General features: G+C 45.2%; 1 protein-coding gene across 1 annotated transcript in view; it reads right to left on the bottom strand.

Moving 5' to 3' along the window:
- The window catches only part of NDUFA10 (NADH:ubiquinone oxidoreductase subunit A10), a 492,721-nt gene that overhangs the window by 301,091 nt on the left and 172,630 nt on the right, over positions 1-19,000 (bottom strand). Inside the window, exon 5 of the mRNA XM_030209674.1 lies at positions 15,684-15,805. Coding sequence (XP_030065534.1) covers positions 15,684-15,805 — 122 coding nt within the window. The remainder of the gene's footprint in view (positions 1-15,683; positions 15,806-19,000) is intronic.

Here is a 19,000-nt window from a genome sequence, read left to right as displayed (position 1 = left end):
ACGAACACGAGCCGGTTCGGGCGGGAAGACGGCCGCGCATGCGCGGTGCGCATGAGCGCGCGAGGACTAGCAAAGTTTCCGATTGAAGGCGGGAGCAGCTGTAAAAAAAAAAAAAGGGGGGAGGGAGGGAGCGGCTGTAGAAAAAAAAAAAAAAAAAGGGGGGGGCATCCTGTGGATGGATGTTAAAAAAAAAAGGGATGCTGTGGATGAGAGGGGACTGTTAAAAAAAAAGGAATGCTGTGGATGGGAGGAGAATATAAAAAAGGGATTCTGTGGGTGGGCAAGAGGGGGCTGCAAAAAAGGGGGATGCTGTGGGAGGTAGGGGGCTGCAAAAAAGTTTTGAAAGCTTTGTGCACAAAATTTTACAGAATTTGCAAACTTTGTGTGCAGAAGTTTGGAATTTTTGCTCAGAATTTTTATTTTTGGGGGGCACAGAATTCTGGCAGGAGTAACATGTGGAAATCCCTAGCTACAAGGCTCACTGAAAACAACAGGTCAACTGAAACTTACAACTACAAGTTCAAAACAATAATTAACCTGAAAATATATACATACTGTGTGAGAGTGCAGCCTGGAACCGAATAAAACGGGCCTAGGAGGGTGGAGTTGGATTCTAGACCCCAAACAAATTCTGCAGAACTGTCTGTCCAAACTAACTATTGTGTCAGGTATCCTGCTCAAGGCAGTAGTGAGATGTGAAAGACTTGGCTAAAGACCATGTTACAGCCTTGCAAATGGAGGCTGACCACACCGCCATGGTTCTATTAGCCTTGACAAGACCCTCAAGAGTCAGCCCAACCTGGGCATAAGTGAAAGAAATGCAATCTGCCAGCCAATTAAAAATTGTGTATTTCCCGATGGCGACCCCCATTCTGTTGGGATCAAAAGAAACAAAAAGCTGGGTAGATGTCTATAGGGCCCAGTACGCTCCATGTAAAAGGCCAATGCTGCTTGCAGTCCAAGGTGTATAGTGCATTTTCACCAGCGAGGTAATTAAATTTGCTGATGACACAAAGTTATTCAAAGTCGGGCATGAGGTTTGGGAAAGAATGTTGGAAGAATGACTGACTGGTTCAGATGGAACTCGGATACGACCTCAGGTGAATGTGGAAAACTACTCTGTTGTGATTAAATTTAGTGTAAAGTGGATCCACTACTAGGGCCTGAAGCTCAATGATACTGTGATCTGAAGTTACAGCCACCAAAATCAAGACCTACCAGGTCAAGTACTTCAGATGACAGGAATCCAGCGGCTCAAAAGGAGCTTTCATCAGCTGGGTGACGACGACATTGAGGTCCCCATGACACAGGTGGAGGCTTGTCAAAAGCAAACCTTTCATGAAATGAACAACTAGAGGCTGTCCAGAGATTTGCTCATCTTCCACACTGTGATGGTAAGCACTAATTGTATTGAGATGAACACTTACAGAGTTGGTCTTAAGACAAGACTTGGAAAGATACAGAAGGTATTCAAGAAGGGTCTTTGTAGGGCAAGAAATAGGATCTAGGGCACTGCCCTCACACCAGATGGCAAACCTCCTCCATTTGAAAAACAGTAACACCTCTTAGTGGAATCTTTCCTGGAAGCCAGCAAGACCTTGAAGACACCCTCAGTAAGATGCAAAGAAGCAAATTCTAAGCCTGCAACATCCAGACTGAGGGCCAGGGACTGGAGGCTGGGATGTAGAAGAGATCCCTCGTTATGTGTGTTGAGAGTCAGAAAACACTCCAAGGTTCTGCAGAGGATAACTCCCAGAACTGCCTGGGCCAATAGGGGGCAATTAGGATTGTGGTTCCGTGGTCTTGCCTGAGTTTCAGCAAACTCTTCCCCATAAGAGGTATGGGAGGATATGCATACAGAAGACAGTTCCCCCAATGGAGTAGAAAGGCATCCGATGCTAGACTGTCATGCGCCCTGACTCTGGAACAGTAATAAGGTAATACTCGTGCTGAGTGACAATTCATGCAGTTGCATGACCCTGCTCAGTCTGTCAGCCAACGTGTTGGATTTACCTGTCAGGTATGTGGCCCCGAGAACTATCCTGTTACGGACAGCCCAGTGCCACAACCCTACGGCCTCCTGATCCGGTACCCCCCTACTTGCTGGTGTAATACATTGCAAACTGTCCTTTGAATGAGTGCAATTTGATTGAACAGCTGATCTCTGAAAGCCTTTAGGGCATTCCAGATTGCCCATAAGTTCCAAGATGTTGATCTGAAGATCTGCTTCCTGAGCTGACCAAGCACCCTAGGTGTGAAGCCCATCCAGATGAGCTCTCCATCTGTTAGGTTGCCAGAGGTCTGACACCACTGGGAAGCTAGAGTCCACTGGGCAGTTCTCATGTGAAGATGTGCCATGGGCATGACATGCACTGTGGAGGCAACCAACATCTGCTGAGATGTGACCCGCTGGCTGGCTCAAACCCGAGTAGCAAGTGAAATTCAAAGGTTCACCCTCGGCATGGGGAGAAAGGCTCACACCTGCTGTGTGTCTAGCAGGGCTTCAATGAACTCCAATTGCTGAACCGGGAGCAGATGGAACATGGAGTAATTTAAAATGAACTCTAGCACCCAAATAATTCTCTGTGTAGACTCCTCAGCTATGTACTCTTCATCAGCCAATCGTCCAGGTAGGGAAACACTACTACTACTATTTAACATTTCTAGAGCGCTACTAGGGTTACGCAGCGCTGTACAATCCAACAAAGAGAGACAGTCCCTGCTCAAAGAGCTTACAATCTAATAGACAAGTGAACGGTCAGTCCGATAGGGGCAGTCAAATTGGGGAAGTCTGGATTCACTGAACGGTAAGGGTTAGGTGCCGAATGCAGCATTGAAGAGGTGGGCTTTAAGCAAAGACTTGAAGACGGGCAGGGAGGGGGCTTGGCGTAAGGGTTCAGGAAGGTTGTTCCAAGCATAGGGTGAGGCGAGGCAGAATGAGCGGAGCCTGGAGTTGGCGGTGGTGGAGAAGGGTACTGAGAGGAGGGATTTATCCTGTGAACGGAAGTTACGGGCGGGAACGTAAGGGGAGATGAGGGTAGAAAGATAGTGAGGGGCAGCAGACTGAGTGCATTTGTAGGTAAGAAGGAGAAGCTTGAATTGAATGCAGTATCTGATCGGAAGCCAGTGAAGTGACCTGAGGAGAGGGGTGATATCAGTATATCGGTTCTGGCGGAATATGAGATGTGCAGCAGAGTTCTGAACAGATTGAAGGGGGGATAGATGGCTAAGTGGGAAGCCGGTGAGGAGTAAGTTGCAGTAGTCCAGGCGAGAGGTAATGAGAGCGTGGACGAGAGTTCGGGTGGTGTGATCAGAGAGGAAAGGGCGAATTTTGCTGATGTTAAAGAGGAAGAAGCGACAGGTCTTGGCTATCTGCTGGATATGCACAGAGAAGGAGAGAGAGGAGTCAAAGATGACTCCGAGGTTGCGGGCAGATGAGACGGGGAGGATGAGGGTGTTATCAACTGAGATAGAAAGTGGAGGAAGAGGAGAAGTGGGTTTTGGTGGAAAGACGATAAGCTCGGTCTTGGACATGTTCAGTTTCAGGTGGCGGTTGGACATCCAAACAGCAATGTCGGATAAGCAGGCCGATACCTTTGCCTGGGTCTCCGCGGTGATGTCTGGTGTGGAGAGATACAGTTGGGTGTCATCAGCACAGAGATGATACTGGAAACCATGAGATGAGATCAGGGAGCCCAGGGAAGAGGTGTAGATTGAGAAGAGAAGGGGTCCAAGGACAGATCCCTGGGGAACACCAACAGATAGCGGGATGGGGGTGGAGGAAGATCCATGAGAGTGAACTCTGAAGGTGCGGTGGGAGAGATAGGAGGAGAACCAGGAGAGGACAGAGCCCTGGAACCCGAATGAGGACAGTGTGGCAAGGAGTAGATCATGATTGACAGTGTCAAAAGCGGCGGATAGATCGAGGAGGATGAGGATGGAGTAGTGGCCTCTGGATTTGGCAAGGAACAGGTCATTACAGACTTTAGAGAGTGCTGTTTCTGTCGAATGAAGAGGGCGAAAACCGGATTGAAGCAGATCGAGGATGGCATGAGAGGAGAGAAAATCAAGGCAGCGGCTGTGGACTGCGCGCTCAAGAATCTTGGAGAGGAAGGGTAGGAGGGAGATGGGGCGGTAGTTGGAGGGACAGGTAGGGTCTAGTGATGGTCTTTTGAGGAGTGGACTCCCAGTCTGCACAGTGACGCTGCAACTACTGTTAGACACTTGGTAAAAACCCTGTGAGCTGATGAGAAGCCAAATGACAAGGTACTGGAAGTGATGTGTTCCCACCCAAAATCTGAGATACTTCCTGTGGCCTGGAAGTATATTTTATTTATTTGTTACATTTGTATCCCATATTTTCCCACCTATTTGTAGGCTCCATGTGGCTTACATAGTACCAGAGAGGCCTTTGCAGGCTCCGGTGTGAACAAATACAGGGTGATGTTGTGGTACGATCAGCCACATTAGGGATTCGGAGAACGGAAGAGTTGTGTTTTGTCCATTACATACTTTAGTATAGGGATGTGAGTTTAAGCATCCTTTAGTCTAGAGAATATAGCCAATCTTAAGCGTGACTTATGAGGAGAAGGGTGCCCAGGGACACCATCCTGAACGTTTCTTTCACTAGGAATTTGTTCAGGGACCTTAGGTCTAGGATGAGGACACACTGCCCTCCTCCCCCCCCCCCAGCTCAACCGCATGAGCCTTTAGAAGGGAGGAGAGTTCCGCTGCAAGTACATCCCTGTGCTGTGAGCTGAAAGAACATACTCTTGGAGGACAGTTTAGTGGTCTTTGACGCCAAGGAAGAGCGCAACCAAGAAGGACAATTTGAAGAACCCACTGATCTGAGGTTACAAGGGGCCACCTTTCTTTGAAAAAAATTTAGCCTCCCCCACCAGTAGGTTGTCCAGACCAGTCACTGGTACGGCGGCTATGCTCTGCTGGAGTCAGTCACAAGCTCATCCCCTACTTTGACTGGAGAGTAGGCTGAGCATTAGGCACATGTTGAATGACGAGAATGAACATGCTGAGGCTGGCAAGAAGAAGCATACCTATGCCTTTGAGAGTAATAGGGAGCTCTCTTCATCTTGCTTGAAAACCTCCTAGATGAAGAGGTGCAGAAGGCATCTGGCGGGAGAGAGTATTAATGGTATAAGTATGCTTCTTTATGACATCAGCGACCTCCTCCACCTTCTCTCCAAAAAGGTTATCCCTGGCACTTGGCATCCACCAATCTCTACTGGACCAGGTGGTTCAAATCAGAGACATGTAGCCATGAGAGTCTGCACATCACTATACTCTGGGCAGAGATCCTAGATGCCACATCAACAGTATAAGTATCCCTGGCCAAAAACTTATTGTCACATAACACCTAAGTGTTACCCCTAGAACCCACCTGGGGTTAACCATATGGCCACCTGGAGGGTCTGGCCCAGCACTGCCCAGGCCCACCTGCACTTGTGCACGTACCCTTACAGTAGCATACCTTCCACCGCCTGCTGGGTCACGCTTGCCTCTGAACAAGTACTACCACCCGCAAGTTATTTCCCTGGTGGTTTCTAGGGGCACTAACAGTGAAATACCAAACCTGATGTACCAATGACATAGGAAAATGTGGGAGAGAGGTTCTGGAAGCCAAATTTAGGCTCTTAGGTAGAAAGCTCAAATCCAGATCCTCTAGGGTAGCATTTTCTGAAATGCTACCTGTTCCACGTGCAGGGCCCAAGAGACAGGCAGAGCTCCAGAGTCTCAATGCGTGGATGAGACAATGGTGCAGGGAGGAGGGTTTTAGATTTGTTAGAAACTGGGCAACATTCTGGGGAAGGGGGAGCCTATTCCGAAAGGATGGGCTCCACCTTAACCAGGGTGGGACCAGGCTGCTGGCGTCGGCATTTAAAAAGGAGATAGAGCAGCTTTTAAACTAGAAATGGGGAAAAGGCCGACAGTCGCTCAAAAGCGCATGGTTCGGGAAAAGGTATCTTGCAAAGATACCTCACAAACAGGGAAGATAGGGTTTCTGGATAGTGAGGTTGCACAACAGACCGTGGTAGGCCAGGTGCCCTTAAATACAACTGAAGATCAGACAAAAGATGGCAAATCAATAGTGTCAAGTACTAAGCATCATGCAAATAAGAACATCAAACATACTCTGAAATGTCTATATGCAAATGCTAGGAATCTAAGAAATAAGATGGGAGAGTTGGAATATATTGCACTAAATGAAAAATTGGATATAATAGGCATTACTGAGACCTGGTGGAAGAAGGATAACCAGTGGGACACTGTCATACCGGGGTACAAAGTATATCGTAATGATAGGGTGGACCGGACTGGTGGAGGGGTAGCATTGTATATTAACGAGAGCCTTGACTCAGATAGATTACAAATTCAGGAGGACACAAATCACACCTTTGAATCACTGTGGGTTGAAATTCCATGTATAAAAGGGAAAAAAATGGTGATAGGAGTGTACTACCGTCCACCTCGCCAGGATGAGCAGGTAGACACAGAAATGATAAAAGAAATCAGAGACGCAAACAAAATGGGCAATGTGATAATAATGGGTGACTTCAATTATCCAAATATAGACTGGGTAAATGTAACATCGGGACACTCTACAGAGATACAATTCCTTGATGAAATCAAGGACAGCTTTATGGAGCAACTGGTGCAGGAGCCGACGAGAGAAGGAAAAATTCTAGACTTGGTCCTTAGTGGAGCGCATGATCTGGTGAGGGACGTTATGGTACTGGGGCCGCTTGATAACAGTGACCATAACATGATCAGTTTTGACATCGACCTTGAAGTAACTGTACACAGAAAGTCAAATACGTTAGCGTTTAACTTTAAAAAAGGAGACTATGATAAAATGAGAAGAACGGTAAAAAAAAAAAACTTAGGGGGGCAACTGAGAGAGTAAAAACTGTACAACAGGCGTGGACGCTGTTCAAAAATACCATCCTGGAGGCCCAGGCCATACATATTCCGCAAATTAGAAAAGAAAGACGGAAGTCCAAAAGACTCCCGGGCCTGGTTGAAAAGTGAGGTGAAGGAAGCTATTAGGGCTAAAAGAAACGCCTTCAGAAAATGGAAGAAGGAACCGTCTGAAAATAACAAGAAACAGCATAAGGAGTGTCAAAGCAAATGCAAGGCGCAGATTAAGAAGGCCAAGAGGGAGTATGAAAAAAAGATAGCATTAGAGGCAAAAAAACATAGTAAAAATTTTTTTTGCTATATTAAAAGCAGGAAGCCGGCAAAAGAATCGGTTGGGCCACTGGATGACCGAGGGGTAAAAGGGGCGATCAAGGAAGACAAAGACGTAGCGGAGAGACTGAATGAATTCTTTGCTTCGGTCTTCACCGAGGAAGATTTGGGTGGAATACCGGTGTCGGAAATGGTATTTCAAGCCGACGAGTCGGAGAAACTTACTGACTTCACGGTAAACCTGGAGGACGTAATGGGGCAGTTCGGCAAACTGAAGAGTAGCAAATCTCCTGGTCCGGATGGTATTCATCCTAGAGTACTGATAGAACTGAAAAACGAGCTTGCGGAGCTACTGCTAGTGATATGCAACTTATCCTTAAAATCGAGCGTGGTACCGGAAGATTGGAGGGTGGCCAATGTAACGCCCATTTTTAAAAAAGGCTCCAGGGGAGATACGGGAAATTATAGACCGGTGAGTCTGACGTCGGTGCCTGGTAAAATGGTAGAGGCTATTATTAAAAACAAAATTACAGAGCACATCCGAGGACATGGATTACTGAGACCAAGTCAGCATGGCTTTTGTGTGGGGAAATCTTGCCTGACCAATTTACTTCAATTCTTTGAAGGAGTGAACAAACATGTGGACAAAGGGGAGTCGGTTGATATTGTGTATCTGGATTTTCAAAAGGCGTTTGACAAGGTACCTCATGAAAGGCTACAGAGGAAATTGGAGGGTCATGGGATAGGAGGAAATGTCCTATTGTGGATTAAAAACTGGTTGAAGGATAGGAAACAGAGAGTGGGGTTAAATGGGCAGTATTCACAATGGAGAAGGGTAGTTAGTGGGGTTCCTCAGGGGTCTGTGCTAGGACCGCTGCTTTTTAATATATTTATAAATGATTTAGAGATTGGAGTAACTAGCGAGGTAATTCAAAGTCGTTAAATCGCGACAGGATTGTGAAAAATTACAAGAGGACCTTACGAGACTGGGAGACTGGGCGGCTAAATGGCAGATGATGTTTAATGTGAGTAAGTGCAAGGTGATGTATGTGGGAAAAAAGAACCCGAATTATAGCTACGTCATGCAAGGTTCCACGTTAGGAGTTACAGACCAAGAAAGGGATCTGGGTGTCATCGTCAATAACACACTGAAACCTTCTGCTCAGTGTGCTGCTGCGGCTAAGAAAGCAAATAGAATGTTGGGTATTATTAGGAAAGGTATGGAAAACAGGTGTGAGGATGTTATAATGCCGTTGTATCGCTCCATGGTGCGACCGCACCTTGAGTATTGTGTTCAATTCTGGTCGCCGCATCTCAAGAAAGATATAGTAGAATTGGAAAAGGTGCAGCGAAGGGCGACTAAAATGATAGCGGGGATGGGACGACTTCCCTATGAAGAAAGACTAAGGAGGCTAGGGCTATACAGCTTGGAGAAGAGACGGCTGAGGGGAGACATGATAGAGGTATATAAAATAATGAGTGGAGTGGAACAGGTGGATGTGAAGCGTCTGTTCACGCTGTCCAAAAATACTAGGACTAGGGGGCATGCGATGAAACTACAGTGTAGTAAATTTAAAACAAATCGGAGAAAATGTTTCTTCACCCAACGTGTAATTAAACTCTGGAATTCGTTGCCGGAGAAAGTGGTGAAGGCGGTTAGCTTAGCAGAGTTTAAAAAGGGGTTGGACGGTTTCCTAAAGGACAAGTCCATAAACCGCTATCCAAAATTCCAGGAATAACATGTATAGAATGTTTGTACGTTTGGGAAGCTTGCCAGGTGCCCTTGGCCTGGATTGGCCGCTGTCGTGGACAGGATGCTGGGCTCGATGGACCCTTGGTCTTTTCCCAGTGTGGCATTACTTATGTACTTATGTATATACCGCTAAAATGCTATGGTATCCGCAAAGACGCTGTCAAGACCACTAGACTACCTGTCACATCTGGAACACTTCTTAAACCACTGGAGTTTTCAGGAATATGCTGGGAAAATTAGCCAAAAGTGAAATCAAACGGCTCAATGGTGAACAAAAAAGCAAAAAACTTACTGACCAGGGACTTCCGGTGACGTCATCGCCTTGATGGCAGCCTAAGCTTGCAGCTCCCGATTAACCCCGTTAATAAAGCGAACATTAGCGAAATTTCTTACCGGAATTCCTCCTATTTCGCATGCTGGTGGTGTATAATAGCTGGAGCATTACCCAATGTCGTAAAAATTGAAAACTATAACGGCTAAAGGGGGAGCCAGGAGCAGCCAGCGTGCTTCCAAGACAGGAGTGCGCCATGTGTCCCCGCAACGTGGTGAGGCCTCCGATTCTGAATCGGTGCGCTCGGAGGAAGATTGTGGTGGAGATCTGGAGGTGCGTTTTACCAAAGTATTGAAAGATTTGCGGAAAGACCTTGCTCATATGAAAGCGGACATTGTGGAACGCATTGACCACTTGAGAGGAGAACTAAAGGAGGTGGGGGCCCGTATTGACGACCTCGAAGTTCGTGTCGATGAACAGGGAGAAGCGATGTCCCAATTACGTCGGAAAGACGAGGGATTTGAAAACCAACTGACAGAGTTGCAATATAAGGTAGATGATATGGAGAATCGGGGACGTCGGAACAATCTGCGTTTTCAAGGGGTTCCGGAGGCGGGAGAACAGCAAGAAGATGTTAAAATAATTGTACAAGAACTGTGTAAGCAGCTGCAGGCTGAAACACCGGATAGTCCCATGCCCGAAATTGAGCGGGCTCATAGAGCTCTGGGGGCACCTCCACCGAATAAACCTAGAGATATAGTGGTGAGATTTTTGAAGTATACAGACAAAGAACAGCTTTTTCACGTTAGCAAGACAATGCAAGGATTTACAGTTTAATGACACTCCGGTGCATGTGTATCAGGACTTGTCGGCCTTTACATTACAACAGCGGAAGCTTATGAAACCTATATTGGAAGCGCTAGGCCGCCAGAATGTGAAATACCGTTGGGCTTTCCCATTCGCCCTGTGTTTTACTATTGCTGGAAAACATCATAAGGTGCGTACACTGGAGCACGCGCAGAATACCTTACAGAAGGCGGGAATCATGGTGCAGGAGAGTGAGTCACCTATGGAGCTGACTGCAGCCCAGGATAAAGTACGTCAGTGGCAACAAGTCTTTAACAAAGCAAAGAAGCCGCGGCTGAACACCTGACTTTTTTGGGACTGCAGAAACTGTTAAGATTAGTAACTACCAGAGCATAGAGTTCGGTGTGAGTGTTGCATAAGGACACACGGAGGATATGTGTGCGTGAATTAAGGAAGGGGTCGGGGTTGTTTGCTGTTGGGTGCTAGGGGGTTGGGTGAGATGTTCATTTCTGGGGGTTATGCGGAGGGTGGGGGGATGGTTCCCTCTGTGCCTTACGCAAAGAATGTTAGATGGGTAGAAGGGAGGGGGAGGGGGGGGTTGGGATGTTAGAGTTTTCTCCAGGGATGATTGTTCTATACAAGAGAGCGTTATGTTGATGTATGATTACTAAATGACTTCTCAAATGAGGATTGTTACCTTTAATGTAAAAGGACTTAATGTGCCAAGAAAGAGACAATTGATATGGCAAGAAATACTCAGACTGAAACCCCAGGTTGTGATGCTACAAGAAACGCATTTGAAGCGGGTTCATGAGAAACTGTTTCGACATGCATCTTATTTCAAGAGGTTTTTTGCATCTGATACCTCAAATAAGAAACAGCGAGGAGTTGCGTTGCTTTTCCATTCAGATTTCCCATTACAGGTGCAACAGGTGAAGAGGGACCCGAAGGGCCGCTATGTGCTGGTCAGAGGATCTGTGGACAATAAGGAGATAACTTGGGGGTGTGTATATGCTCCCAATTTGGGGCAATCCTCCTTTCTCATGTCGCTACAAAAGCAAATAAGCCTGCTAGCTGGGGGCCAGCTTATCCTAGGAGGTGATTTTAATGCCACCATGAACCCTGTTGTGGATAAATCTGGTCTGGTATCTAAGGGGGATAAAATTCTTGCAAAAGTGTTGAATAGGGTTACTGGTGAACTAGGTTTGTTTGATTCATGGAGGGATTGCCATATTTCAGAGAGAGATTACACCTTCTATTCCTCTGTGCATGATATCTATACTCGTATTGACTACCTTTTTGTGGATAAGACTCTGGGGGGAGTGATTCAAGATACCAAGATAGGTAACATAACAGTATCCGATCATGCCCCCTGCTGGGTGGATATTCAATGGAACACGGAGAGCTCTACTGGGGGTAGATGGACTTTTAACAATACCTTGCTGACACATAAGGGGTTTGGGTCGGAGTATTTGGAGGTGCTTAAAGAATATCTACATTTTAATGTGGATTCCGGGCCCTCTATAGCAGTGATATGGGATGCCCTTAAAGCAGTGTCACGAGGCCATTTTATGAAGGTGGCGGGGAGGTTAAAGAGAGAGAGGGAAAAGGAAAAGCACTATTGGAGGGGTCAGATCAGAGAGTTGGAATTTAAGCATAAGCACACTGGTTCCCATAGGATATATAAATCCCTACAGATGGCTAGGTTAAAATTAGACACCTTGCTTACGAGGGAACTTGAGTTTATTAATGATAAGTTACGACTCTATGGATACACTACTCGCAACAAGATTGGGAGGCAATTAGCATTTAAATTACGCAAGTTGCGAGCAGAGAGAACAATCTTTCGAATTAAAGGGCCTAGGGGTGAGATTAGGAAAACATCTAAAGATATTAGAGAACAATTTTGTAAGTTCTATGCTGACCTCTACACTAGAGATTCAGCGATACAGATGGATGATATTCGGTCATACTTAGATACCTTGGAGTTACCAGTTATGGCCTTGGAACATAGGGCTCGACTGGAGGCTCCGATTGAGGTGAAGGAAGTGATCCAAGCTATTAAAACCTTGAAATCTGGAAAGTCGCCAGGGATAGACGGCTATACTGGCGAATTTTATAAAGCATTTGCACCTCAATTAGCACCAGTGCTTGCTGAAGTATTTAATTTTATACGTGAGGGGGGTCCCCTTCCATCAACTATGGCACAGGCTTGGATAGCTGTTATTCCTAAACCTAATAAAGATGTGACCGAATGTGCATCCTATAGACCTATATCTGTACTGAATGTGGATGTGAGAATAATGGCTAAGGTTTTGGCTGTTAGGCTTAATGTGGTGTTGCAGACCCTCATTCATCCAGATCAAGTAGGGTTTGTCTTGAACAGGCAGGCCTCAGATAATATCAGGCGTACTCTTGATATTATGTATGTAGCGAAACAACAAAGGACACCCTATTGCTTGCTAAGTATTGATGCAGAGAAAGCATTTGATCGTGTTCATTGGCAGTTTCTTTATCAGGTCTTAGAGAGATATGGATTTGGGTCCAAAGAGTTGGATTCGTGCACTTTATGAATCTCCTAAAGCATGTGTCAGGATTAATGGACAGGTTTCCCCTTTTTTTGACCTACAACGGGGTACCCGGCAGGGGTGTCCCCTGTCGCCTCTCCTTTTTGCCCTTGTAATGGAACCTTTAGCCGTCACTATTAGGGAAAACCTTAGAATAAGGGGGATTGTGGTTGGACAACTGGAATCCAAAATTGCACTTTTTGCAGATGATATTCTTCTAACTCTCTCTTCCCCCATGGAATCATTGTCGGAGGTCTTTCAGGAGATAGACCATTATGGGCGGGTATCAGGGTTTAAAATTAACATTAATAAGACGGAGGCCATGGCAATGGGGTTGACTGAAGAAGAATATGGTAGATGTAAACAAGAGTATCCCCTTGGGTGACGGAGAGTATGAATTATTTAGGGATCCGCCTTACGAAGAGCTTTGATTGTTTGAGTGATGCCAATTATGTTCCATTGTTGAATAGGATTAGGATTGACCTGGAACATTGGGAGCACTTGTCCTTGTCATGGTTTGGGCGTATAGCCTCCATTAAAATGAATATTCTACCTCGCTTGCTATATCTTTTTCAAGCGCTACCCATACCAATCAAGGGACAATTAATCCAGTCGATGCAGAATCGATTACATAAATTTATTTGGCAGGGAGGTAAATCTAGACTTCCCCGGGCTATTATGTATAGGGCACGCAGGACAAAGGGGGGACTGGGTGTTCCTAAATTGGATCTTTATCATTTGGCTGCTCAAGCCAAAGCTGCTGTAGAGTGGTTCCAGGAACCGTTGCATAAGTTATGGGTGCAGATGGAGCAGAGTTTGGTTAGAAGCCCATTGAAATTGGGACATTTGATTTGGCTGGCCCCTGGAAGACGATATCTGGGAACTAATCTGCCTCCTATTATTCAGTATACATTCCTATGTTGGGATAAATTGGAACGTAAAAAAGGTTTTTATAATTCTCGACTGTCTCCTATAGCATATCATTCAGCTTTCCCACCGGGATGTGTTCCTTCAGCTTTTACAAGATGGCAGCGACAGGGATTAGATTTATGGGGACAATTAGTGGAGGGTAAGGGATTTGTTCGGTTTGCTGATTTGGCGGATACCTATAGTTTACCACACAGGGATCAATATGCTTATAACCAATTATGGCATTTTCTACAATCTCCTGGTATCAAGGAGAAATTATTCGCGGAAGTGACCTTTTTAGAGGAAATTTGTGTTCGGCAAGAAGGCACTAGGGGGCTGATAACGTTGTTGTATGGATACTTGAGGGATGCAATGCCTGAGGTTAGTCATTACCGTGCTAGATGGGAGAAGGAATTAGGAGTGTGTTATGAGGAAGCCGAATGGCAGAAAATGGAGAGAGGAACCGTTAATTGCTCCCCAGCAGTTAACATTCAAGAGAATAGCACTAAAGTTTTATATCGTTGGTACCTCACACCATCCCGTTTGAGTCACATGTTTAGGGGGGTCTCCTCCCTTTGTTGGCGGAACTGTGGCCAGAGAGGCACTCATGGTCATATTTGGTGGTCATGTCGGAAGGTGCAGGCCTACTGGAAGGCGATTCAGTGGAAGGTGCAGAGGTGGGTGGCTCACCCTATTCCTTGGGACCCAGCTATATTTTTGTTTAACAGACATGTTCCTGGGGTGCTGGGAGCGAAGCAGATTCTGGTTAGACATTGCTTCAGTGCAGGGCGGTTAGTAATTGCTCGATCATGGAAGCAACCTGGGTGTCCTTCAGTGAGTAAGTGGAAGGCTCTTCTTGAGTACATTGCTGAAAGAGAGCGACTGTGGGCTAAAGAGAAGAACACTTTGGCTAAATGGAAACAGGTATGGGCAGTTATGGGTATTTCTTAGGTTATTTTTGATATGAGGAATGGCAGGGGATAATAGTGGGGGGGTCCCTGGGAGGAAGAGTTGGGGGGGGAGGGATTAGGGTATTATGTTTTGGCGGAGGTATTGGTGTTGTTCATTTTGTTAAAAAATGTTAAAATGTAACTGGGACTAGCTTTGTATTAAGAAGGTGTTATGTGATAGCAGAGACCTTCGGAGAACTGACTTTGTCTAATGGAAATGAGTAGATGTGTTTATGTCAACATGTATGAATGATAAAGTCTTTCAATAAAGCTCCTGGTTAAAAATTATAAAAAAAAACAAACTTACTGACCAGGGTGCTTGAGACCTAAGCGGGAATAAGGATCCGTGAAAAAATAAAGAAACTTAAAGAAGTGCCAAAAAAGAGGAAACCTGGTCCCACATAAGGAATACTCAAAAAAAGGTCAATTTTGGAGAAAAAACTGGGCAAAATTCACCAAAGGAAGAAACAACACAGCATTTCCTGAGGGGACAGAAGGCAAAACACATCCTCCCTGCCCCATGGAAAGACAGACTGCCCTGGCCCCATACAGTGGTGGCAATGGGCAAGGAAGGCGTACACATGTACATTGTATGGTTCTAAAAACCTCTAGAAATGGAATTCTGGAGAGAATCTCCACAGTGGGCTCCATCAAATGATGTTGCCAGGTATGAGACTATATTGACTGCTTGTCCTTGGACAATCTACCATACCCAGGATCTGTTACTATGGTAAAAGGCTGAACATGAAACACCTCTTAATCTGGCCATCATTTGAAGGCAGCCCCCCTATGTGGTGCAGGATCTTGCTGAGGCCAACTTTGCTCATGAACTTTGAAACATTTTTGTAAACTGGAAAGAATTTTGATTTCGATGAATGAATTGTTTACAAAACAAAACCAAAACTTCTGTCACAGTTAAAACCAGCTATACCCCAGTATATTCCAGAATGAATGTAAAGGGAATCTTAATTTTTTACAAAACAAAACTGCTGTCACAGTTATACCCCAGTATATTCCCGACAGCAGACATCCTAAGCACTGACATGATCTTTACCATGCAAGCCTCATTTAATGTAAGACAGATACATGTAGAAAAATGTAAGAATATAGCATGATAATCCAAGGTGTGCCTAGAGGCTTTACATACAACCCCTTGCAATTCTACAGTATGTATGGCAAAGCTAAAGCATCCAGAAATGATTAAAGAAAAGTTGCTTTACATTTCCACTTTCTTGAATCTTCTTATATATATCTGCAACAGGGACATCCACATAAATCTCCAGATGGGGTGGCAGGAACTCATCTATGCTGATACCTTTAATCTCATTATAATGTGCGAGACCTTAGAAAATAAAAACAAAGCATATAAAGAGATGGCACAGAAATGTTACATCAGACAAATCTACCACTCATTCACTGGAAGGATAAAAAGGAATTAAAGAACTGCAAAGTTAAAATATCAGGTCAGAAATGCAAAGCAGCATCAGCATGCCCTGTAAACACTGTTCACCAGTGACTAAAGCACTCAGGCTCCAAATGATATCATTGAAACACTAAAAGGCAACGTCAGCTTGTACTGTGGAACACCACAAATCAATAACTAGAGGCCACTTCAAGACTCTCAGAAAGTGAAGTTACCTGTAGCAGGTATTCTCCGAGGACAGCAGGCTTCATATTCTCACAAATGGGTAGACGCTGATCCGCGTCGCCCGGCCCGGCATTTATGCCAAAGTAAAAAAGTAGAGCTTTGTGAAGCGCGAGCTGCACTCCACCGCACATGCGTGACTGCCCTCCCGCCCGTTGCGTGAACGCGGTCGCCTCAGTTCAATATTAAAGCAAAAAACAAAGTAAAAATAACCAAGGAGACAACTCCAAGGGGAGGTGGGCGGGATTGTGAGAATATGAAGCCTGCTGTCCTCGGAGAATACGTGCTACAGGTAAGTATCTTCACTTTCTCCGAGGACAAGCAGGCTCCAATATTCTCACAAGTGGAGAATCTCTAGAATCCAGGTTCACCCAAAACAACAAACACTGGTTAACTGGGCCTCGCAACAATGAGGACATAACACTGATTAACCTGAAACTATATACAACTGAGTGAGAGTGCAGCTTGCAACTAAATAAAACAGGCCTAGGAGAGTGGAGTTGGATTCTAGACCCCAAACAGATTCTGCAACATTGACTGCCCAAACCGTCTGGGTGTTGGTCCGGGTGAGTTCCGATGAGTCGCGACCAGTTTTGATGCACACTTTGAGTCGGCTTGTTTGGCTGGATTTTGCGTCCATGGTGTTGAAATGTATTTCATCTGGGTTGGCATCGAGAACTGTGCAGGATTTGAGTTTTTTGGCCATTCTTGTAAATGTGTTTGGATTTTGTTAGACCCCAAGAATGGCGTTTTGGTGGATGTCGCGCGCTCATGGACTGGCAGCCTTTCAGAGGGGGAGTCTGGATCTGCGACTATTGCAGTTGGACACCTTGGGTTTTGGGAGGCTTCGTTTGGCACCTGACTTGCGCAGCAGATGGAATTTGAACGGGATTGGAGACATGATGGTGGGAAGGTTTGGACCACTTGGCATGGAATGACCCTTTTTCCTTTTCAGGCAGCTTTGGAATGCTCTACCAAGACCTATCTGTACCATTAACGGCCTTTTGCCCTTCAGAAAAGCACTGAAGACCCATCTCTTCAAGATAGCCTATCCTAACGATTCAACCTAACCAAAACTTGCCCACATGATTCTTATTGACAACTGTTATACATTGACCATGTTTCCCATTATCCTTTTTGCTACCACATATCCATTCCTCTCTATCTTCCTACGCCTACCTCCCAACGCTCATTTCCTTCTGCACCCAATCCCTCCCATGCTCAATTTACTTATCCGTTAACCCCATTATTTTTGCTTTTACTACAAACTGTGTATGCTTCTTACGACTTTGTAATTTCTTTATATTGTTACTATGTAAGCTGCATTGAGCCCGCCATGTGTGGGAAAGCGCGGGGTACAAATGTAATAAATAAATAAATAAGACTGTCGCGACGGGTATCCTGCTCAAGGCAGTAATGAGATGTGAATGTGTGGATTGAAGATCACATCGCAACCTTCCAAATTTCTTCAACAGAGGGTGACCTCAAGTGGGCTACCGATGCAGCCATGGCTCTAACATTATGAGCCATGACATGACCCTCTAAGGCCAGCCCAGTCTGGGCATAAGAGAAGGAAATGCAATCTGCCAGCCAATTAGAAATGGTGCATTTCCCAATGGCGACCCCCATCTTGTTAGAATCAAAAGAAACAAAAAGCTGGGTGGACTGTCTGCTCCATGTAGTAGGCCAGTGATCTCTTACAATCCAAGGTGTGCAAGCTGCTTTCACCAGGATGGGCATGAGGTCGGGGAAAGAATGTTGGCAAGACAATCGACTGGTTCAGTTGGAACGCAGAACCCACCATTGGCAGGAACGTAGAGTACATACGGAGGACTACTCTGTTGTGATGAAACTTAGTATAAGGTGCATCCACTACTTAAAGCCTGAAGCTCACCAATCCTATGAGCTGAAGTAACAGTCACCAAGAAAACGACATCCAGGTCAAGTACTTCAGACGGCTGGAATTCAGTGGCTCAAAAGGAGTTTTAATCAGCTTGGTGAGAACGAAGTTGAGATCCCATGACACTGGTGGAGGTTTGACAGGGGACTTTGAAACAAGCAAACCTCTCATGAAGCGAAAAACTAGAGGCTGTCCAGAGATGGGCTTACCCTTTCCACGTTGATGATAAGCACTAACAGCACTAAGGCGAACCCTTACTGAGTTGGTCTTGAGACCAGATTCTGATAAGTGTAGAAGGTATTCAAGCAGGATCTGTGTAGGGCAAGTAAAGGGATCTAGGGCCTTGCACTCACACCAGATGGCAAACCTCCTCCATTTAAAAGAGTAGCACCTCTCAGTGGAATCTTTCCTGGGTGCCAGCAAGACCTGGAAGACACCCTCCAAAAGACCCAAGGAAGCAAATTCTAGGCTCTCAACATTCAAGCTGTGAGAGCCAGAGACTGGAGGTTGGGATTTTTTTAAATTTATTTTATTTATTGCATTCTTATCCCACATTTTCCCACCGTATGGCAGGTTCAATGTGGCTTACATATTGCTAAAAAGGTGGTTACAAAATTTAGATTTGTAGAAGTCTAGTACATAATACAGAAGTACAATAAAAGCTTAGGTTGATATATTAGCATATAGTGATAGAGGTTAATATTATTGTTTTCCATTTCTGAACATTTTGTGATGTATGTTGGTGTGGGATTAGGCAGATCCAGTGGGGAAAGACTTCTTGAAAATATGTCTTTTCAGGTTTTTTCTGAATTGTAAGTAGTTTTCTGTGAGTTTCAGATCTTTGGGTAATGAGTTCCAAAGTTGTGTGCCTATAAAGGAGAGGCTGGTGGCATGTGAAGATATGTATCTTATACATTTACAATTGGGGTAGTGAAGGGTTAGGTAGGTTACAAAGAAAGGTTTGCCTTTTTGTGGATGACACGAAGATTTAC

The sequence above is a fragment of the Microcaecilia unicolor genome, chromosome 7 (genome assembly GCF_901765095.1).
Source record: "Microcaecilia unicolor chromosome 7, aMicUni1.1, whole genome shotgun sequence".
NCBI classification, from domain to species: Eukaryota; Metazoa; Chordata; class Amphibia; order Gymnophiona; family Siphonopidae; genus Microcaecilia; species Microcaecilia unicolor.
This window is presented reverse-complemented; position numbering and strand designations above follow the sequence as displayed.